We start from the raw sequence: 24,265 nt of genomic DNA on the forward strand, positions 1-24,265 counted from the left end.
GTCACTCGAAGGCCTTGGACTCAGAAGAGAGGGTTGTCACATTTATCGAGTGCCAGAATTGTACTTCAAATCAAAAATCCAAATCAATTCGAAGTTTACTTGCAGATTGATGACCAAAGCACAGGTTTCCACGGGCAAAGAGAAAACGGTTTATCACGGTTTATGATTTAGGCCAATATGCCATTTTTTTCAAGTCATGCCACAGGAATTTACACAACTGTTTCATGCTATTCCTTTTCTTTGACTGTAGCCAATAACTTGACTGGCCTACACGACTGTGATGGTGTTTTTGAGAGTTTCGTTTGTCTCCCCAGATAGTCTTGCCATGGCCTGAAGGTATAATAAACATGAGCTTTAGGCTATTATAGTGGACTGACAGTTCGAGGTCAGGGCCGTCGGTCTGAAAAGGGGGAGACTTTCCCAAAACTGCAGTTCCTTTGTTAATCCGTTTTAATGGGCCGGTGGTCTTTCACTCTCACACCTGCAAGGGGTGAACTCTAATTCGATTAATAGGAACTTCAATATATATTCATTAGGTGGCTTTCCCTCAATAATATATGATCACCAGCGGGATGTGAAAAGAGACCATTTATTCCTGGTCTGAATGGACCTGCGTGGGACCAAAACTTCACCTGCTTCCCCTCTCAATTAGGAATGTATCCCAAACGTCGACTCAAACGAGTTAAATTAACCGTTAGATAATTTCCTATCGCCTTTCCTACGTAATCCTTCCATTTACAGCGTGCCCCCTCAATTTACCATAAACTGAAAGGTTCAAATAGTGCTTAATGAAACAGTGACCAAATCGTTCACTCGCCCTCCGAGGAACCCTGTAGCTGTCTCTTCAAAGCCCTCAGAGTCTGCAGCCGTCGGGGGTCCACTGCTAAATGCGAGTCCCAGGACAATCTAACCTGTCAAAGCCTTTGCCCAGTTCTATGTATCCTTGTTCTGTGGTTTCGAAGGAATTGCAGCATAATCAGCCAACGTGGGACTGAAACAGCAATTAAACTCCGTTTGGACAAGCAACATAACATGGACGATAGAGGCCTAGCTAGTTTAAGATGAATGCACTAACTCTACGTCGCTCTGGATAAGACTGTCTCTTAAATGACAAAAATGTAAATGTAAATGTCTGTTATCCCGGGGCTTAACCGGAAAGGGCGTTGTGGGCAGGACCAATTATAGGCCTAGTACTTTATATAGCTACTGTTCAAATAAAGGCCAGATATCAATAATAACGTAATAATAATGGTGGTGTTAATAATAATAATAATAATAACAATTAACAATAATTAATAACGAATGTAGGTCTACTTAAATGGAAATATAACAAACATATTTATTTAGGCTTTTGTTCAATTTCAGATGACCAATTTTAAATTATATTAGGCTTAAGCCTGCCTATGCATTTGAGTCTGAGTTGAAATAGGTCAGTTTAGGTTACATGTTAGTTTTCTCTAATGCTTTATATCATAATTTGACATTTTTAAAATGTGTCTTATATTTTTATAATGGGAGGGGGTTGATGAGAATCTGTGTGTGTGTGAGTGAGTGAGTGAGTGAGTGAGAGAGAGAGAGAGAGAGAGAGAGAGAGAGAGAGAGAGAGAGTTGTTAAGTATAGACAACAAGTGAACTCTCATTAAGTGCCAGTATAGTTCATTAACAGTAAATGAACTCTTTATTAACAGTAAATGAACACATGGTTAACCCGAGTAGGAGCACCCCCCTGTGGGATGGACACTGCATACCTTAGTCGAAGGAACATACTGACATTTTTAAGAATTTTAAACCACCTATTCTTGATCTTCTTAAAATGAGTATAGATTACACCGAGTGTACAAAACAGTTCTTGACACAAACCGGTGCACCTGGCACCTACTACCATACCCGTTCAAAGGCACTTAAATGTTTTGTCTTTCCCATTCACCCTCTGAATGGCACACATACACAATCCATATCTCAATTGTCTCAAGGGTTAAAAATCCTTCTTTAACCTGGCTCCTCCCCTTCATCTACACTGATTGAAGCGGATTTAACAAGTGACATCAATAAGGGATCATAGCGTTCACCTGGATTCACCTGGTCAGTCTATGAGATGGAAAGAGCAGGTGTTCATAATGTTTTGTAAACTCAGTGTACATAGTAGAGGGTTTCCCAACTGGCAGCCCGCGGGTAGTTTTATTTGTCACCCCAAGTTTTCTGAGCAACGAAATAGAATATAAAGACTAAAAATAACAGGAAATCAGCTCCAATCGATTTTAATTTTGGAAATCTGTTCCCAAGTATTCCCACGCTTAATAGAGAGACGTGATCACATACAAATGTAAGCAATGGTTGTGTTTTAATCAAACATTCTGTTTGCGTTTCTTGCGGTCAATTTGCAATCTACACATTTGTAATTATGTTCCCACGACCATCCATCCACTGAAGAAAAGTAATCAGCCCGCGACTGAATAGTTGATGATCCCTGTACTAGACTATCTTCCACAGGGAGTAAATTAAGGTTAACGTGAATGGGAATCTGATACTGTTCTTCATAGCGTCCCTGGTCACCTGCGTGTGATGACGTCCAATATGCTCTTTGAAATGGTCTCAAGATAAAATGTGTGTAATTATTATATTAAATTAACATTTTTGTCAAAATACAGACTAAACATCGATTTCTTGACAAATATATCAAACACAAAAGCTCTACAAATATGCTATGACGATGGCCTGTAAGGACTGCATCAAAGATCCACCATGCCAACCCTTAAAATAAAAATGTTTTGTCTGAGATACAACTCACCAATGTTTTATTAGAATAAATACAAATATACATATTATATACACATAATAGTCTACTATGTACATACAATTTCACGTGGAAAAATAAGAAATCAAACAGAGTGGATCCACGGCCATCATATTTACACTGATAAGAATGATATCAAACATTGTATGACAACCACTGAGGATGTACAACTTTGACGTTGGTTTGAACCCTGAAGGATTTAACGTCACTTATTTTATTTTTTTATGTTTCAACAAATAAAACATGTATTCACAGTTAACATAAAATGAACGTACAAATAGGCCTACATCATTTAACCAGGGAAAACCAAGGACATTTCCAATACTTCTTCTCAGACTGAAAGTAGTATCTCATGGCCCGGAAGTCGTCTGGTGTTGCAGAATTCGTGAAGAACCATGGTAGACTAAGTGCCAGTAGTGTAATGGAAGTCTGTGCAGTGGCAGTCTGAGATAGCCTCAGATTGGGGAGATATGTTTCTCCTCTGACGCTGATGCAGGGGATAGAGATTCCTCGTCCTCAGACCTCGGGTAATCCATGTGACCGCTTGCGCACTTACAACCGTTGTGCGCGCTCCTCTGTGTGCCCTTGCCCTCCTTCTTGTGTTTCACCCTCCGGTTCTGGAACCAGATTTTCACCTGTTTCTCCGAGAGGTTTAGATAAGTTGCTATTTCAATTCTTCTGAGCCTGGAAAGATACATGTTGGAGGAGAACTCCCTCTCCAGTTCCAGAAGTTGTGTGCTGGTGAAAGCCGTGCGCATTCTCTTGCCATTCTGGATGTGACTGCTCTCAGAGGCGCCTGATGGAGACAGGACAACAATTTAGTCAACCATTATAGTTCTATTCCAAATTTCTAACACCGCAGTACATGTTTTATGCAATATATTGCATTGGTTTTACTGTGCGTAATTGGATAGACTAACGAACTAACAAACATTATGTAGTCGTTCAATTAAAATATGTCGCTCTAACTTCAAAGGTTGAATTGACAGGTTGTTGTATTGCAGATACAGGTGGTCAGAGAGCACATAGTCTTACCTATGGAGAGACAGTGGTAACTCATGGGGTCTGTGACGCTGTACATGGGCTTGTAGACAGGCGTGCAGACAGGGCGTGCAGACGGGTGCGCAAGTGGCGGAGACTGTTGGTGGTGTGATATCCTCTGACAATATTGGGGCTCCGCTCTCGGGAACTGACTCTTCAGCATCGAAATGCCGCTGCGGGGAGAGTGGAGGTGGGACGTGACGCAAAGCGGGCAGACGCAGAAAGTGCCGCTTTTCCTGGAGGGGCACACTGGCGCGGTGACCGTCATCATGGTGGGTGAGTGCATGCTGATGGGGAAGAGGAAGTCTTGTCGGGGATGCTCGTTAAGAGGTATGGGTCGCACCGTGTCCTTGATAATCAAAGAGTCGACATAAAATGACCTAGACATGGCTGCAGAACGATACGCGGTCAGTATTGATCCTTGCACAAGATGTTGGCTGTTTTGTCATCTGAAGCCCTCGGGATCTCGGAAGGTGCTTATGTTTGATAGTTAAACAAAAGGGACCCCGGAGAGGGCTGGCCCTAGCGTCACCCACGTGCGCACCCGGCTCAGTATGCTCTCCTGCAAAACCACGTGATGCCTCAGAGAACTTCCAATCAAAATCTCCACATTCGCTAATTTTACCACAAATGAAAAGCCATGTTAATAACAAGTCACACAAAAACATAACGTGATTGAGCAAAGTTAGTTAGCAAAGTAATATTTCTCTAGTATCATCAGCTGCCTTGGTGACGCGTGGGTGACCCATTTCGCTACACTCCCAATAACATCTGCTAATCATGTGTATGCGATAAAATACATGTTGATTTGATTTGAATAGTGCGCACATCTTCTGCAATGTTTCCCCCCCAAAAAATGGCTGTAGGGCCTACACCTGTTCATGCTCGATTAAAATGTGAACTTGACCGATAGGCTACATCTATTCATATACTAGTAGGTCTATAGATAAAACTGATTTACAAACATCTGCAGTAGCCTATTGGAGTTGAAAAGCCCCAACCACCATATCAACCTCTATCATCATATCAATCGACAGCCTCTAAATATAGCTCTCAGCAAACTGAGATACAAAAAAACCCCGCATTATCTTCTAGGATGTGAGCAGTTGCCTTGGGGCTATGGATGAAATTTCCAAACGAATTATAATTCTGGTACTGTATAACCACAGACTTGATCGTCCATAACAATGAGCTCTCTTTTAGCAGGGATCCAAACCATCTTAAAGCCTCTAGTATCGGTTATTCGTTTTGTTACAAAATTCCCATTATTGAGCAAATTATGCTTAGATATTTACTGTATAATTAACATAATTGTATTGCCTAAGCCTTGTATGTGGTGACAATAAGCGTACGTCTACTTTATATGTGAAAGTTTATTTGTGGAAATGCTATTTAAGGTTGTAAATCTCGTGACTACGCGGACTAATAATTGCAGTATAATCATACACTACATGCGTCCTTTTGGTAAAGATTTCGGGTCCAACGTTTAAGAATTATGGATGCCTGCCGTCTGGGTGGTGCCTATATGAAAGTTATTAGGATTCAATTAGAAAGTGTTTGTTATGGTGGGTTTCTGCCGGGTAAACAGGCAGCTATTTCAGAAATATGTTAATCCCTTATCTTGTGACAATAATTATCGAGTTTGATCTCCAGGCGGGTGAGTCACCAGTGGGTTTAACTTCTACTTTCATCTGCGGACAAACGCCTCGAACCTCCAGACAGAGCGCAGGAAGGCGAGCCGCGCGCGCCCTTTGTGAGTTTTCATGGCGCAAACATTACAGGCGCAAACATCCATTAAGCCTTTTGATAAAACAAAGGATAAGTAGGCCTACAAGCTACAAGAGTTCAGTTTAAGGATTGCAATATTGAGGTCAAACTGGACTGACTATAAACAGCACCACGTTGGCTACACATTTTCCAATGGAACTATATCTCCAAGATCATACACTTATATTTTTGTGGGGTTTATAACTGTTTTGTTCTACGTGTAAATTAGCTTTATAGGGGAAGGGAACATTGTCAATTCGTTGTCTGTGTTTTTCTGCTAATTTGGGGGAGCAACCAGTGGGTGACCAGTGCTGATACGAATTGAATTGGCATCTTTAAACGAATTAGAATAGGACTTTAAGATGGAATAAATGACAGAAAACAAACACGTCTGTCACGCAGACTGTAATTGCTATAATAAAGTGAACACAGCGTATGACACGAGAGGCGCTCTGGGTTGTTATGGTACGGAGAACGGTTTCAAATGAGAGAGTGAGAGTGATAGATATATATAGAGAGAGAATAAAGAAAGAAAGATAGACAGAAAGAGATTAAAGAAAGATAAGAAAGAAAGAGAGAGAGAGAGAGAGAGAGAGAGAGAGAGAACAAACCAGCCGGAATGATGTGTGGCGCGCGCCCTCATCACACCATTTTAGCTCCAATATTATTTTTCCAGAATTCTGCAAGATAAAATGTCATTGTCTGTTAAGTAATCCCACAAATGAGATCCTTTATGAGTCTATAATGAGCTCTAATTGCCACGACTAGTCGAGCCACGTGGAAGGGTTTAGCAGGCATTAAGCCGTTAGGTACAGAGCACAGGCTGTTACCTAGCCATTACTTTCATAATTCAAGGAGAAAATTAGTCCATTTAAGGGAAAAATCCTTTGATTCTTTTTATTCTGCTCGGGGTGACAGGACTACCTACAGCTTTGTCCGCTTCAGTTAAAAAGCGGGTGCAACAAATGGGACCGTTACCAAATTGCCCGCTTAAAAACGTCAGAGTGAAAAGAATGTCAGAAATCCACAAAGCTCCAAGAGCCCCACTGCAATGAGTTCCCTCTCCCATGTTGTGAGGAAACTATATACATAATCCAGCAGCAGTTATTGCAGACAGCCCCATTCAAGTCATGTTGATGTGGCAATTAATCATGTACCCATTCATTATAATGAATATCAAATGAGTATTAATAAATCACACTTCAGGAATTAATTTACACTGCTTAGTCCTACACAGATTAGCTGTTGATATTTTCCTCTCAGTGGGAAGATAAACCACGTATTTGCGTGTCTGTGGAGTGGACACAGCGCTTTGAGTTTCTCAGGGACAAAAACACACACGTTAAAGTGCAGTGCCGAGGCAGTCCCCTCTCATTCGCAGTCTTATACCGTGAAGAAGTCCATTAATGTTTTGTTGAACAAGCGTCATTAACTTGTATTAACGCCTTTTTACAAAAGTTGCATTGTTACACAGGGCCGGCTTGCGGCCCATCTTGGCCAATACAGTGGGTGATTTCCCCCTTTATTAGTAACCAGGCAACAGATCCTGAATAGCAACACTCGGGTCCTCAATATAGTTTTCAATGGCGATGGGAAAATGAACAATGATCCTGCGGACAACATAATGGCGCGCAGTGACTTTTCATTAACAATTACCTCGTAAATGTGAATAGCAGCTGCAGTGGCTACTCTCGATCTCATGGGTTTCAGAGAAAAGAGAGAGTGAGCGAAAGAGCCAGTAGCAGGAAATTCAATATGATTCTGCAGGAGTCCGGTCGCACTGAATGTGGAATCTAATTTATATCTCAATTAATAATTCGATTTCTATGCAAAAATGAGTTATACATAATTACACAGATAGCGTGACAACCAAGATTAAATAAAAACTTTTCTTTTAGCGCATCAGACCATCCATCAGTTTATGCCATGAGAGAGAATTTGGGATATTTTTTTTGTGCACAGAACATTGGATAAACGTTATTAGACCTAAATGTGGAGCAAAACCAGGGAGAACAACTGCCCCCTAGCATTTAAGCGATGGGAGGTCAAGGCCGACCGCGGTACTGCAGGCAATATTTATTATTAAATATTTTTTTTACTGGGCAACTGAAGGCATTGTTAGCAGAAAACAGGATCCCCCATTATAGTGAATAGAAAAAGTGTAATCTTCGTGGTCAATCTTCAGGTGAATAAAACAGTGTTTCGAGGACAATCATGGTAGCCTAACAATAATTGCTTCCAATATGTAATGAACATGATGGGAGACAGAGAGCTGATTTCAAGCGCAGGGCGCAGCAGGTGTTTGTAAAGGACCACAGGAGGCGGCAGGTAGCTGGGTCCAGGGGTAGGTAGAAGGTCATAAACAGGGGGTCCAAAAAGGCAACAGTACAGGCAGGGAAAAGGCAGGTAACGTCGTCCAGGATATCAGGCAATAGGTTGATAACGATAGGCTAAAGTACAGGAAAGGAATAGGCAAAAGGCGTCGTTAGTGAGGCAGACAAAAACTATCATACACGGGAGGTTTAAATTACGGGAAAACCAGAGCTCCGAATAGAAGTGTGACACAAACAAAACCACCACCACCCAATGATGGGGTGCAAAGAACTGAACTAAATGTGTGTGTGATAAAGACATACAAGTGTGTGAACAGGTGATCAGAATTCAGGTGATTGGGATCTGGAGAGTGAGCTGCGTTCAGGGGATCTACGTGTTTGAGAGTGAGTTGGAAGCAGACGTTACACAATACACCAGAGGGGTAGCCTACACTTTTCAAGTAGCTAGATGTACTGGGCAAAAACGGGTGGAATCAATGTTTTTTCCATGTAATTTTATCAAACAAATTAAATGCGATGACGTTGAATCAACTTGGAAAACTGATTGGATTTTTAAAAGTCATGAAGGGAATTTGGTATTTTTTTCACCCAACTGTTAACATACAGTTGAAGTCGGAGGTTTACATACATTTAGGTTGGAGTCATTAAAACTCGTTTTTCAACCACTCCACAAATGTCTTGTTACAAACTATAGTTTTGGCAAGTCGGTTAGGACATCTACTTTGTGCAAGACACAAGTAATTTTTCCAACAATTGTTTGCAGACAGATTATTTCACTTATAATTCACTGTATCACAATTCCAGTGGGTCAGAAGTTTACATACACTAAATTGACTGTGACTTTAAACAGCTTGGAAAATTCCAGAAAATGATGTCATGGCTTTAGAAGCTTCTGATAGACTAATTGACATCATTTGAGTCAATTGGAGGTGTACCTGTGGATGTATTTCAAGGCCTACCTTCAAACACAGTGCCTCTTTGCTTGACATCATGGGAAAATCAAAAGAAATCAGCCAAGACCTCAGAAAGAAAACGGTAGACCTCCACAAGTCTGGTTCATCCTTGGGAGCAATTTCCAAACACCTGAAGGTACCACGTTCATCTGTACAAACAATAGTACGCAAGTATAAACACCATGGGACCACGCAGCCGTCACACCGCTCAAGAAGGAGATGTGTTCTGTCTCCTAGAGATGAACGTACTTTGGTGCAAAAATTGCAAATCAATCCCAGAACAACAGCAAAGGACCTTGTGAAGATGCTGGAGGAAACAGGTGAAAAAGTATCTATATCCACAGTAAAACGAGTCCTATATCGACATAACCTGAAAGGCTGCTCAGCAAGGAAGAAGCCACTGCTCCAAAACCACCATAAAAAAGCCAGACTACGGTTTGCAACTGCACATGTGGACAAAGATCGTACTTTTTGGAGAAATGTCCTCTCGTTTCATGAAACAAAAATAGAACTGTTTGGCCATAATAACCATCATTATGTTTGGAGGAAAAGGGGGAGGCTTGCAAGCCGAAGAACACCATCCCAACCGTGAACCACAGGGGTGGCAGCATCACGTTGTGGGGGTGCTTTGCTGCAGGAGGGTCTGATGCACTTCACAAAATAGATGGCTTCATGAGGAAGGAATATTATGTGGATATATTGAAGCAACATCTCAAGACATCAGTCAGGAAGTTAAAGCTTGGTCGCAAACGGGTCTTCCAAATGGATAATGACCCCAAGCATACTTCCAAATTGTGGCAAAATGGCTTAAGGACAACAAAGTCAAGGTATTAGAGTGGCCATCACAAAGACCTAAGATAGGGAATTTTTACTAGGGTTAAATGTCAGGAATGGTGAAAAACGGAATTTAAATGTATTTGGCCAAAGTGTATGCAAACTTCTGACTTCAACTGTATATCCAATGACATGGTGGCATGTTTGTTAATTTCAAGTTCAATTCACATTAGATGACAACTTATTTAAATGTTAATCAAAACTAGATGTTGAACTGACTATGTGCCCAGTGGGCAGGCTTTTCATAATTCAATTAACGAGCTTCACATTCCAGCTCAGGCTTCACCAGTTGCCTACTATAATGGTGGATATTGCGGGTCCGCCTGCCACTAATGCATGTCGGACATGGCTAGTCAAACAGCAAAATCTTAATTGAGACAATACTGAAATATCAATCCATTGGCGAGTCAGTGCCACATTTTCATTTTTGGATAAATCAACATGAAAGAAAAGTTATATTGCAAATTCAGCAGGTTATGATGTGAAATAAGCTATTAGATGTGTTTTCTTTATATTATTACATATTGTTAATTCCATCCATGATGTGCTTTGATGTCATAGCCTACAACAGTTTTACTGTGGGTGAACTTTCAAATGCATCCTGTTATTACTAAATATGTAAGGTGTTAGGTATTTTAATGACTATTTAAAAAAAAAACATTTGATTAATAATGTTAGTTGTCTTCCTCAAATGAAGGGGATGATGACGCAATGTTTGCTCGAGGTAGGGAATCTGATCTAACTGGTCTTCAGCTCACAACTCAGACACTTCATTCAGGATAAATGGAGTTAGCCCTGAGTTAGCCTGCCCCAGAGCAGGTTAGTTCTCAAGTATTCCTTGCCATAGAAATGTACCTGGCTAAAGGGTGAGCCACTTTCTGAACTCAAAGTTGACCAAAGTTACCTGCTAACTCCTCAAACCAGGTATGTAGTATACCCCTCAGATGTACAGCTGAAGTCAGAAGTTTACATACACCTTAGCCAAATACATTTAAACTCAGTTTTTCGCAATTCCTGACATTTAATCCTAGTAAAAATTCCCTGTCATGGGTCAGTTAGGATCACCACTTTATTTTAAGAATGTGAAATGTCAGAGTAATAGTAGAGAGAATAATTTATTTCAGCTTTTATTTCAATCATCACATTCCCAGTGGGTTAGAAGTTTACATACACTCAATTAGTATTTGGTAGCATTGCCTTTAAATTGTTTAACTTGGGTCAAACGTTTTGGGTAGCCTTCCACAAGCCTTCCATAAGTTGGGTGAATTTTGGCCCATTCCTCCCGACAGAGCTGGTGTAACTGAGTCAGATTTGCAGGCCTCCTTGCTCGCACAAGCTTTTTCAGTTCTGCCCACAAATTTTCTATAGGATTGAGGTCAGGGCTTTGTGATGGCCACTCTAATACCTTGACTTTGTTGTCCTTAAGCAATTTTGCCACAACTTTGGAAGTATGCTTGGGGTCATTGTCCATTTGGAAGACCCGTTTGCGACCAAGCTTTAACTTCCTGACTGATGTCTTGAGATGTTGCTTCAATATATCCACAAAATTGTCCCTCGTCATGATGCCATCTATTTTGTGAAGTGCACCAGTCCCTCCTGCAGAAAAGCACACTCACAATGTGATGCTGCCACCTCTGTGCTTCATGGTTGGGATGGTGTTCTTCGGCTTGCAAGTATCCCCCTTTTTCCTCCAAACATAACGATGGTCATTATGGCCAAACAGTTCTCTTTTTGTTTCATCAGACCAGAGGGCATTCTCCAAAAAGTATGATCTTTCTCCCCATGTGCAGTTGCAAACCGTAGTCTGGCTTTTTTATGGTGTTTTTGGAGCAGTGGCTTCTTCCTTGCTGAGCGGCCTTTCAGGCTATGTCGATGTAGGACTTGTTTTGCTGTGGATATAGATACTTTTGTACCTGTTTCTTCCAGCATCTTCACAAGGTTCTTTGCTGTTGTTCTGGGATTGATTTGCACATTTCGCACCAAAGTACGTTCATGTCTAGGAGACAGAACACATCTCCTTCTTGAGCGGTGTGACGGCTGCGTGGTCCCATGGTGTTTATACTTGCGTACTGTTGTTTGTACACAGATGAACGTGGGACCTTCAGGCGTTTGAAAATTGCTCCCAAGGATGAACCAGACTTGTGGAGGTCTACCATTTTTTTCTGAGGTCTTGGCTGATTTCTTATGATTTTCCCATGATGTCAACCAAAGAGGCACTGTGTATGAAGGTAGGCCTTGAAATACATCCACAGATACACCTCCAATTGACTCAAATGATGTCAATTAGCCAATCAGAAGCTTCTAAAGCCATGACATCATTTTCTGGAATTTTCCAAGCTGTTTAAAGGCACAGTCAACTTAGTGTATGGAAACTTCTAACCCACTGGAATTGTGATACAGTGAATTATAAGTGAAACAATCTGTCTGTAAACAATTGTTGGAAAATTACTTGTGTCATGCACAAGTAGATATCCTAACCGACTTGCCAAAACTATAGTTTGTTAACAATACATTTGTGGAGTGGTTGAAAATGAGTTTTAATGATTCCAACCTAAGCGTATGTAATCTTCCGACTTGAACTTTATGTCCTTGAACCTATTATTTGTTTTTAAATCACACACAGAAGAAGTTATAAGGATCATTTAGCTGCTAATGGCTGTCAACTTGAGTTACTCAGGCACTAAGCTAGTCTACAACATCACTTCCTGAAGTAGCTCAAATTGTACATCTTATGTCTCCATGAGACAACATCTTAACCGACTTCATTTGGCTTCAGAGTGCTATTGAGTCTTCACCTATGAATGAATGGTGTCACATGATCAATGGCTTTGTCCATTTATATACAGTCATTAAGCAAAATCAAGATTTCAAAATAAGGGTTTCGCTCCTCGTTTGGAATTGTCAAACTTGGAACTTGATACTCTGGCAAACCATTTTTGATAGGCCCTATAAGGCTTTATTCAATATAATTGAATAAAATAATATTATTTTGCCCTAAATTTGAATAGAAAACACCATTCCAGACAATCCTCAGGACAGTGACACCCACAACACTGGTGGAGTCTGGTGAACAAAGCCACTTACAGGCCTCCATTGTTGGGCCAGAGAGATGCGCTCAGCTCCCATTAATTAGAGCGACGTTTCTGGACCTCAGCGAGCTGCTCAGCCAAGGCACTCGAGACTGAAGTGTGTCCGTCCAGCAAGAAGTGTCTGGACGGGCCCTGGTCTCCCCTTTCTGCCTCTTTTCTTCCTTCCAAAAGACTAAGCAAATAGTCATTACTGAGCCAAAATGAGCTACAGAAAATAAAATAACCCTTATAGCAATCTCCTCTTGCTTGAGTTGCCAAAGAAAATATCCGTCCTCACTGTAATAAGAAGATATTTCAGAAGATGCCCTGTGACGCATCTCTGTTCTGTCCTCAGTGTATTAATGGTTATTGTTGTTAGGGACAATATTGGGGTCATGCACTCTCTTTCTAGTCACTCTGGACATCAATACCCTGTTTTTTAATGGGTGGTATATTACCATAATAATTGCATTATTGTTCACCATACACCAAACATTTAATTTTAGATCCTGGTCTCCCCTCGCTACAGACGGCTATATCGGTCCACTAATACAGGACTAGTAAAGGCCCAGTGCACGATCTTTGTGAAGAATTGTTATTTCCCCCCCCAAATGTTGTATTTCTTAATAAAACATTTTTTTATTCATATTTGTGACTCGTTTCAGGAAACTAGGCATATGTCGCACATCACTACTTCACAGGAGCGCCATTTTCTATTATCAAAATGCGTTGTTTTGGCAGAAATGCCTTCTGGAACATGTGAACTTTCATGTGTCTTATTAACAAACTTGTATGCCATCGGTAAATATAAACAAAATTTGTTTAGCCACAGAAAAAGGAGCAACCTTCCCAGCTAGCCATGATTGGCTGAGATAATTGTCTCTTTTTGACTCTGTCGAAAAGAGAACACAGAAGCCTGTTGTATAAAACACCTGTCTCCGGATAACTTCTTCAAACTAAGGGTAACCATGGCATCCGTGACAGAGAGGTAGAAGCGCCCATCCATGTATACGGGTAAGAGAGTCTAGCTAGCTACATTTTCAGATATTACACATTTCAAATTTTGTCAGAAATTTGTTTTCATATCAAGTGAGAGTTTACTGTTAGCTAGCTAGCTAATGTTAGCTAGCTAGCTAATGTTAGCTGGCTGGCTAGCTAGCTAACATTATGTGTATGATCTGTGTAGTAATATTATTCGTATCTCAGATTCATTTGCATTGCTAGTTGTAGCATAATGTTAGCTAGCTAACGTTGAACCTGTTTGATTAGCTACCTGCAGATTCATGCAGTATAGTAACGTTATGAGTTGGGATTATGGTTCATTGTTTAGCTAGATAAACAAAAAACTCCACTATGCAAGTAACTATTTCAATAGAACGTTTATGATGTCACTGTGACAACTGTACATAGACGTAGCTGGTAAATCTGCTCTGGCTATCTACTCCGATTCCAGAGCACTCTCGTCTGAGTGTTCCAGAGCGCAAAAGAACTGACAAATGTACAAACACTCAACACTCGTTGAATTTGGCCGGTGTCAGTAACTGTTTGCAAAAAATAAAAATTCAATTGTTGCCAGCAGCACAGTTGCAGTCACCAACACTCTGGATAACATAAAAACAGCCTAACCAGCTCTGCTTGGGTGAGTAAAATGGTCAGAGTGAACTGTTCTCTCATTTGTGTCTTGAAGTAGCTAGCAAACTAGCCAATGTTAGCCAGTTAGCTTGGGTGATTAACTGATGTTAGTTAAGAACGCTCGGATCAACCCTACTTTTCAGCAGAGCATCCAGTGTGCGCTCTGAACGCTCCGAGAGCGAAACGCTCTGCATTTATGAACGGCCAATCTGACAACGCTCTGAGTTTCTGAATGCCCAGTGCGCTCTGGCACTCCAGATTAAATTTACGAACACACCCATAGTATAAACCAGCCTTTAGTCTTGAAATCTTTGATTGTTCAGTACATAGCCTCACATGTGAATCCTTAAAGATATGGGTGGGGCTAAAGCTTAAGAGGATGTGAACGATGCTGAATGGGTGTAAACAAAGAAGAGCTCTCCATTAGGTACCAAAACATTCAAGGGACATTTTCTCAACAGTGAGGTCACAAGTTGATCAGCTTTCAAAGCAGAATTACTTTCCCATTGTTCCTCAACTGTAGTGGGTGATATATCATTTTCTAGCTCTGAGTCTACTTTTATTCAATGTAAAAAACACAATTTCAAATTTTGCTACATAAGACCGAATCGAGGTGGTCGGTCACATTTTTTTTAGGGGGCTGCAGCACCCGTTCTTCCATCGGCTATGCCTAGCAGGCTAGTATTATTGAGCCATCATAATATTCTACAGTGGGTCTGACAGAGGAGGCTGGTGGGAGGAGCTATAGGAGGATGGGCTCATTGTAATGGCTGGAATGGAATATATGGAACTGTATCAAACCACGTTTGACAACATTCTATCTATTCCATTCCAGCCATTACAATGAGCCCATCCTCCTATAGCTCCTCCCACCAGCCTCCTCTGATGTATGAATTTCACCCTTAAAGTTTCTCATCCCGAAGTTGAATTGTTTTGCATTTTAGCTAACCCTAATGCTAACCTTTTTTCCTAACCTTAACCTAATTCTCTTAACCTGCTATGTTAATTTTTCTAACATGCCGCGTAAGATCTCCTAACCTGCTATGAAAAGTAAAAACGGGTAAATTCTGACATAAACTGTATGTCATTTAGTCAAACTCCCACAAAAAGAGGATGATAGTGGTAGAAAAATGTATGAAAACTAACATTTGCTTTTTGTTCTTAATTTAGGGATAGGCATAAGGTTAGCATTGTGGTTAAGGTTAGGGTTATGTTTAAAATTACATTGTAAGAAGATCAATTGAAGAAATAGGCGGGGTTTAGACATAATTATGACTTTGTGGCTGTGGAAACTAGTGACGACCCGAGTGAGTGCTAGCTCTCCTTCTATCCAGCTAGTTACCCCACTCATCTCTCCCAGGACATAAAAGAGGTAATATTGTAACCGTTTTCTCCTTCTGAAAGGGGAAATCCCAGGATTGAGCATGTGTGCTGGAGCGCAAGCAGCCTGGAATGTGTGGCCAGGCCATGTCTTTTGTCACCAGACCTGAGGTGAATAATTTAGTCCGGTCATATACAAAAGGTTTCCTTGATCATTAGTCAGTTATTATTATTATTATTATTAGGCAGGGGTATTTTACAAATAAAAGTACAAAATCATTGATGGGAATATCATATCTTCCGTTTATTAAAGATTGTAGCTCATGTACTGCCACCTAAAAACAGATTTTCATCCCCTATAGTTTGTCGTAGGGAATAAAACGCCCATTACTGGGATTTAGAGGATGTTTTCAAGGGCAGGTGAATGATCTGGTAAGTGAGGATCTTGTGACATTTAGCAAATTGACACAGCAGACTTTATATGAGGAGGACGTTTTATTTATTTATTTCTAAATAAATAATGAATCTTTATGATTTATTTCTCTCTCAGTGCGTCCTCAGACAAACTATTGATTGGATAACATGTCAGCCCCTCATCCAAAGAAGTGTTTGTCATTATGTTGATGTTCATCATTGCCAGTTAGTGTCCCCTGCCATGTTCCTTCATCCCAGGCCTTCACACAGGCAGGCAACACTACTATATCTGTGGAAAGGAGAGGCCCTACATCCTTAGTCTCCTAACGACCCTTCACCCCTCTGGATGAGCAAAGTCACACATCTCTTAACTGAGACTATGTCTGCATTTTTACACCCATTTTCCACTGTGTTCTTCTAATGCGACGCTAAGCAAGATGTGCTGAGGAGAACAGTGTTGTTTGGGAGGAGGAGGGGGGTTAGCTGTCAAGATTCAGCCCCACACTGGGCCTACGCCATACTGTGCTCATTTTGACAATGATGAGTGCATCAATTTGTTTTTTGTTTCCATCTTCCTTTAAGCTGTTGGCATTTCACTGCTTGTGTGTATTCACTTTTCAGAGCTGCTTTTTTCAAGCAGGCATAATTTAAATCTTCTGTGTTTTATATAAAACGAAGCACAGTTCTTCTGTTACATCTAGAAAGGGGTTTTCTGCCATGTAGAACTCAGAGAGAAATGATTCTCTCCCTGTCTGTAAGAGATGACTATCATCAGCCAAGCTCATCTCCAATGATTAATTTACATCCGTTGCCATATTTTAAAATCAAGTCATTTTATGGGCCAATTTGAGGTCTGAAAGTTCATTACAGTACTCTCTGCTTTTAAGTGAGATTTAATAGCTTATAGATGCCAAAGAACATTTGATAGGACCATTCCTATATAATAATACTTTGCTTATGAGAATAAATCAAGCAGTTATAAGAATCAAACTGCCATGTGATTTTTGTTAGAGTGTTCTGTAAAAAAGAAAGTACAGTCTTTAAAATACAGTACATGTGTTTTGTTTATCGTCACTACCTGTGAATAATATAGTTTTGTTACAACTGTAAGACTATTTCATGAGCATTTATTTTCTGTGAACTGAACCTGTTTTATATTGCATTTATACACATTGCTAATACATGGTGAATCTGTGTTCAAGGAAATAACTGTGTTTACTGAATTCTTTCCATGGTAACTAATGATCAGTTTTTTTTTAATTGGCCAGTGCTTAAATTGTGTTGGACAAGCTTTAGTGATACAGGAAATGACAGAGAGTTCTAGAGTTGTGGCTGATGGTGATCAATGTTATTTGACCGTTAAAGCTGCTAAATAGTTATCCGTCTCCATCTAGTCATTGTTGTTACAGAAAGTAATTCATCCACCTCTAATCGAACCCTCAACTTACACAATTTATAGTAAAGTTAATTCCTGAGTTGGTAGGTTACAGTAGCTGAGGGTGTGTTCCCAGACCTAGAGGTACATAATCAGGTCTTATTGTTCCTCAAGTCATCTGAGGTTTTATATATTTACATACATTTCAGCCATTGTATGCTCCTTGTGTGTTCCCATGCTCCCCTTTGAAAAATATCTTGAGTTTCGTTAAAGAGCAATTCTGCCACTTTTCAACCTCATATTCATTGTCTTCAGCACCATACCAGTGTCTACATATGTGAAAACAGCACGTTTCTATATATGATCTATGGTTACAAAGATAAGAAGAAAGGTCCTAAAAAACACTTCTCTGTGACATCACAGGGTAGGATTAAAAGTAAGAAAAACAGTGATTTTCAAACCCTGCAAAAAGGTTCTAACCAGAGGGAAGGTATTTTCTTGCTTTTCTTGCTCACCGTGAATCTCATAGTGTTTGAAAATCTCAGATTTTAAAAATGTTTTAACTTTTGATGATGTCGTCGGGTAGAACTTAACTTTATATTTTTTTCTACAAAATGTAGAAGTACACCGTTTTCACATAGATACTGGTATTGTGCTGGAGATAATGAAAAAGAGGTTGAAAAGTGGTGGAATTGCCCTATAAGTAGTCTTTGAATGAACAGAGTGGTATAGATTAAAGTGTGATCTCAAGGAAAAGTTAGTGGATTCGAGTGTTTTAAAAGGATATGCTTAATACATACAGTACATATTATGTACAATGATACAAGGCATAATGCCACCCAGATGATATTGTAACCTCAGAAATGGTAAGGTCCTGATGTTCCCCCCCACTCCTGCTCTCCATCAGTGAACCCACTGATTCAGACTGGACGGCCCAGGGTCTGTAGTGACACCTCTAGCACTGAGATGCAATGCCTTAGACCGCTGCGCCACTCAGGCAGCTTCTAAAAAATTGCTGTGGATTCAGTTTTATCACAAGCACATAGGCCTACAGTCGGGAAGGCCACAACTTTGGCAGCACACATGCCAAATATAAAACAGCAATTTGGAAGGGTTTTGGAACAAAATTGACTGTTAAACTCATGGGTACGAAAGCAATGGCTGTCCGTCCTGACTTGAATGGGAACTGCCATCTATGGATTATATTGTAGTGACCTTAACCCAACTACCTCATCAAGAGGTTCAGACCTCTTGGTGTAACGGTTAAGGTGTTGGCTTGACAGTCACTTGACCTGGGTTTGTTTCTCGACTGGCTACCCCCCCGAATTCACTACAATATTTCTACGGTTGGTTGCAGCTGTCAGTTTGCCTCGCTCTCAGCAGCATGGGCACAAAGGAGAGCGCCCTGAACCAGTTTCAGCTGGACCTGGCCGGCCTAAGCTATAAGCCTACGTTTTACTGAGTTGCAATTGGCTGACACAGATAACAAACTCTCGCTAACAAGCTTGCGCAGTTCTCATCACCTCACACATTAAATTAACAGTGGACGGGTCCAAGCTGGTCCAGTCGGTAAATCAATTTTACCGACTGGTAATACCCGAGACCAATGGCAAAACTTGGGTCCTGGGTCGGATCTCTGACGACCTCTAGCCTACACTCATCTGAGAGCAAGGACAGTTACTCTTCAGTGTTTTAATCCATCACCTGTCATTGTAATAAGGGGAATCTGTACATGCAGGGCAGGCACCCTGAAATTACCTCACACGCTGATACAATTTTAGTAGCCTAATACAATAAATGCATGTTGAAATATTGTAGCATACGTTGACAGGATATAATTGCTTTTTTAATATTTGTATGATAAGGTTTTCTCCAGTTTACCAGTAACAATCCTCTCATATTATGGTCTTCACCACTAGCTGTATCCAGTTGGTGCCAGTAGTGCTCCTATTCTGGAGTGTCAGTAGACAGAGGCACCCAGCTAACAATTCTAAGGAGAGAGAATGTTTTTGTGATGTTACCCATAATGTTCACCTAATGTTTGAGTGTCCAGTTCTCCTTTAATTAGGGAAACCTATGTTAGCAAAAACCTTCTGAGAGCCTTTTTAGCTTGTTTTGGTATTAGAACATTCCCTTAATAATTCATTTCAAGCAGAACTTATCTAGAACATGGTTACAATGTTCTCAGAATATAAAAATATGAATGTTCTAGACACGTTTCATGAGAATATTGCAAAAACATTCCTAGATCCAGTTTTCTGAGGGTTAGGGGAATATTCCATAAACGTCCCACCAAACATGCACAGAACATGATTGCCATGTTCTCACAATGTAATATAATGTTCTATACATGTTTCATGAGAACGCAGCAAGAACATGCCTCCAAAAGGAAGGTGGATCATTTTGGGTAATTCATCTATATGATCCAAATAATGATGATCCACACAACAAAATTATATATACACTAATCTATCAAACTCACGAGCAACAAATTACTCTATTATTATGGTGGGAGATTAAAATACAGTTTTCAGTACCCCAATGGATGTTAAAGGAAATCACACTACAAATTACCACCCTCATGCATTTAGGGAAATTACGAAATCATGGACACTTTAGAACTAGTTGATATATGGAGGCTTAAACATCCAGACTTAGTGAGATATATATGGAGGAGGCTTAAACATCCAGACTTAGTGAGATATACATGGAGGCTTAAATCAAGCTAGTTGTCTTGATTACTTTCTTATATCCTATGCCCTGCCACCGAAAGTAAAACATGTTTTAAATAGGGGGCAGAATGCAATCGGACCATCAAATAATTGGCATCCACAATACTCTTACAGAATGTCCAGGTAGGCGAGGATATTGGAAATGTAATCAAAGTCTACTGGATGACAACCTGTTTTTAACGAAGATAAAGGACTTTAGAGCTGACCTTTTTCTGCATAACATACAGTGAGGGTAAAAAGTATTTGATCCCCTGCTGATTTTGTACTGTAACGGGCGTTGTAAGGATTAGACCAAGGTGCAGCGGGAACGTGTATACTCATCTTTATTAAAAGAAGGAAAAACAAAACACGTATACAAAAACAACAAACGACACTAAACAGTCCTGTCAGGTGCACAGACACAAAACAGGAGACAACTACCCACCAATCCCATTACAAAAACACCCCTATACATAGGACCTTCAAAACAGAGGCAACGAGGTACAGCTGCCTCCAATTGAAGGTCAATCAACAAACCCTAAACATAGAAGTAGAAAACTAGACTGAACATAGAAAAACACTAACCTAGAACATAGACCAAAAACCCCGGAACACTCTAAACAAACACCCCTCTTACATAATACCATAGCCCAACAAACCCCGAACCACATAAAACAAACACCCCCTGCCACTTCCTGACCAAACTACAATAACAAATAACCCCTTTACTGGTCAGGACGTGACAGTACCCCCCCCCCCCCCCCCCCCCCCAAAAAAAAAGGTGCAGACCCCGGATGCACCTAAAACAACAAAACAAAACCTAATCCAATAACTCTAAGCACAAACAAAAAAAATAATCCAACTAATAGGGAGGGAAGGGAGGGTGGCCACCGTCACCGACGGTTCTTGCGCTACACCCCCTCCCTCCCCAACCCACCTACTATGGAGGTGGATTAGGCTCCGGCCTTACTTCCCAACCTAACCTGTCCACCCCCGCTAAATACTTATTAAATATTACCCCTCCCGAAGTCTCTGGGCTATGGCGCATCGCTGAAGACCTCGGGCTGATGTGCGTCGCTGGAGACCTTGGGCTGCAGGGCGACTCTAGCTGCGCCGATTCCGGACTGTAGAGCGACTCTCGGTTCCGGACTGTGGGCCGTCTCTCTATGGGGCACTGTCGCCGGAAGCTCTGGATGGGGACTGCGCACTGAAGGCCTGATGCGTGGGGCTGGCTTAGGAAGCACCAGCATGGGGCTGGCTTAGAAAGCGCCAGCATGGGGACACGCACCACAGGGCTAGTGCGAGGTGCAGGAGCAGGACGAGCTGGACTGGGCTGACGCACTGGAGGCCTGGTGCGTGGGGCTGGTAGTGGAGGTACCAGACTGGAGACACGCACCCCAAGACTAGTGCGAGGAGCGGGAACAGGACATACTCGACTGGGCTGACGCACTGGAGGCCTGGTGCGTCGTGCTGGCTTTAGAGGCGCCAGACTAGAGACACGCACCTCAGGGCTAGTACGAGGAGCAGGAACTGGATACACCGGGCCATGGGTAAGCACTGGGAGGTCTGGAGCGCACCTCCTGCACAACCCATCCTGGCTGGATGGTAATAGTAGCCCTGCATGAGCGGAGTGCTGGCACAGGGCGAACTGGGCTGTGCAGAGGCCTGATGGTTGCCATGCGTAGAGCAGGCGTATGGTAGCCTGGGCCTAGGAGGCGCACCGGTGGCCAGATGCGCTGCGCAGGCAACCTCCTTCCAGGCTGGATGCCCACTCTAGCACGACACTTGCGAGGGGCTGGGATCACTCGCACCGGACTGTGCGTGCGCATGGGCGAGATCGTTTGCACTTCCGCATTCACCGGCGCTCTCGTCTCCACACGCTACCCATAATAAGCACGGGGAGTTGGCTCATGTCTACTGCCTGCCCTAGCCAATCTCCCCGTGTGCCCCCCCCAAAAAAAATTCTTGGGGGTGCCTCTCGTACTTGCCCATCGGCGCGTATAATGCCTCATAATGAAGCCGCTTTGCCTTGGCTGCCTCCAGCTCCTCCTTAGGGCGTTTGTACTCCCCAGCCTGGTGCCATGGTCCAGCCCCGTCCAGGATCTCCTCCCATGTCCATGATTCCCCATAGTCCACATAGTTCCTCTGCTGCTCCTTCCTCCGCTGCTTGGTCCGTGTTTGGTGGGTAGTTCTGTAACGGGCGTCGTAAGGATTAGACCAAGGTGCAGCGGGAACGTGTATACTCATCTTCTTTATTAAATCAAAAGAAGGAAAAACAAAAGAAACACATATACAAAAACAACAAACGACACTAAACAGTCCTGTCAGGTGCACAGACACAAAACAGGAGGCAACTACCCACCAATCCCATTACAAAAACACCCCTATACATAGGACCTTCAGAGGCAATGAGGAACAGCTGCCTCCAATTGAAGGTCAATCAACAAACCCTAAACATAGAAGTAGAAAACTAGACTGAACATAGAAAAACACTAACCTAGAACATAGACCAAAAACCCCGGAACACTCTAAACAAACACCCCTCTTACATAATACCATAGCCCAACTAACCCCAAACCACATAAAACAAACACCCCCTGCCACGTCCTGACCAAACTACAATAACAAATAACCCCTTTACTGGTCAGGACGTGACATGAACGTTTGCCCACTGACAAAGAGATGATCAGTCTATAATTTTAATGGTAGGTTTATTTGAACAGTGAGAGACAGAATAACAACAAAAAAATCCAGAAAAACGCATGTCAAAAATGTTATAAAATTATTTGCATTTTAATGAGGGAAATAAGCATTTGACCCCTCTGCAAAACATGACTTAGTACTTGGTGGCAAAACCCTTGTTGGCAATCACAGAGGTCAGACGTTTCTTGTAGTTGGCCACCAGGTTTGCACACATCTCAGGAGGGATTTTGTCCCACTCCTCTTTGCAGATCTTCTCCAAGTCATTAAGGTTTCGAGGCTGACGTTTGGCAACTCGAACCTTCAGCTCCCTCCACAGATTTTCTATGGGATTAAGGTCTGGAGACTGGCTAGGCCACTCCAGGACCTTAATGTGCTTCTTCTTGAGCCACTCCTTTGTTGCCTTGGCCGTGTGTTTTGGGTCATTGTTATGCTGGAATACCCATCCACGACCCATTTTCAATGCCCTGGCTGAAGGAAGGAGGTTCTCACCCAAAATTTGACGGTACATGGCCCCGTCCATTGTCCCTTTGATGCGGTGAAGTTGTCCTGTCCCGTTAGCAGAAAAACACCCCCAAAGCATAATGTTTCCACTTCCATGTTTGACGGTGGGGATGGTGTTCTTGGGGTCATAGGCAGCATTCCTCCTCCTCCAAACACGGCGAGTTGAGTTGATGCCAAAGAGCTCCATTTTGGTCTCATCTGACCACAACATTTTCACCAGTTGTCCTCTGAATCATTCAGATGTTCATTGGCAAACTTCAGACGGGCATGCATATGTGATTTCTTGAGCAGGGGGACCTTGCGGGCGCTGCAGGATTTCAGTTCTTCACGGCGTAGTGTGTTACTGTTTTCTTGGTGACTATGGTCCCAGCTGCCTTGAGAGCATTGACAAGATCCTCCCGTGTAGTTATGGGCTGATTCCTCACCGTTCTCATGATCATTGCAACTCCACAAGGTGAGATCTTGCATGGAGCCACAGGCCGAGGGATATTGACAGTTCTTTTGTGTTTCTTCCATTTGCGAATAATCGCACCAACTGTTGTCACCTTCTCACCAAGCTGCTTGGCGATGGTCTTGTAGCCCATTCCAGCCTTGTGTAGGTCTACAATCTTGTCCCTGATATCCTTGGAGAGCTCTTTGGTCTTGGCCATGGTGGAGAGTTTGGAATCTGATTTATTGATTGCTTCTGTGGACAGGTCTTTTATACAGGTAACAAGCTGAGATTAGGAGCATTCCCTTTAAGAGTGTGCTCCTAATCTCAGCTCGTTACCTGTATAAAAGACACCTGGGAGCCAGAAATCTTTGTGATTGAGAGGGGGT

At 41.9% G+C, this 24,265-nt stretch overlaps 1 protein-coding gene across 1 annotated transcript; it reads right to left on the minus strand.

The window, feature by feature from the left end:
* Nucleotides 1–1,639: 1,639 nt before the first annotated feature.
* Nucleotides 1,640–4,339, minus strand: LOC106584086 (GS homeobox 2). Its single transcript, XM_014168924.3, has 2 exons — nt 3,830–4,339; nt 1,640–3,590 (listed from the first exon to the last, which is right to left on the minus strand). Exons 1-2 carry the CDS (start codon nt 4,221–4,223, stop codon nt 3,250–3,252), a joined length of 735 nt encoding a protein of 244 aa, XP_014024399.3. The 5' UTR covers nt 4,224–4,339; the 3' UTR covers nt 1,640–3,249.
* Nucleotides 4,340–24,265: the final 19,926 nt, after the last annotated feature.

This window comes from Salmo salar, chromosome 23 (genome assembly GCF_965601325.2).
Source record: "Salmo salar chromosome 23, fSalSal1, whole genome shotgun sequence".
Lineage (NCBI taxonomy): Eukaryota > Metazoa > Chordata > Actinopteri > Salmoniformes > Salmonidae > Salmo > Salmo salar.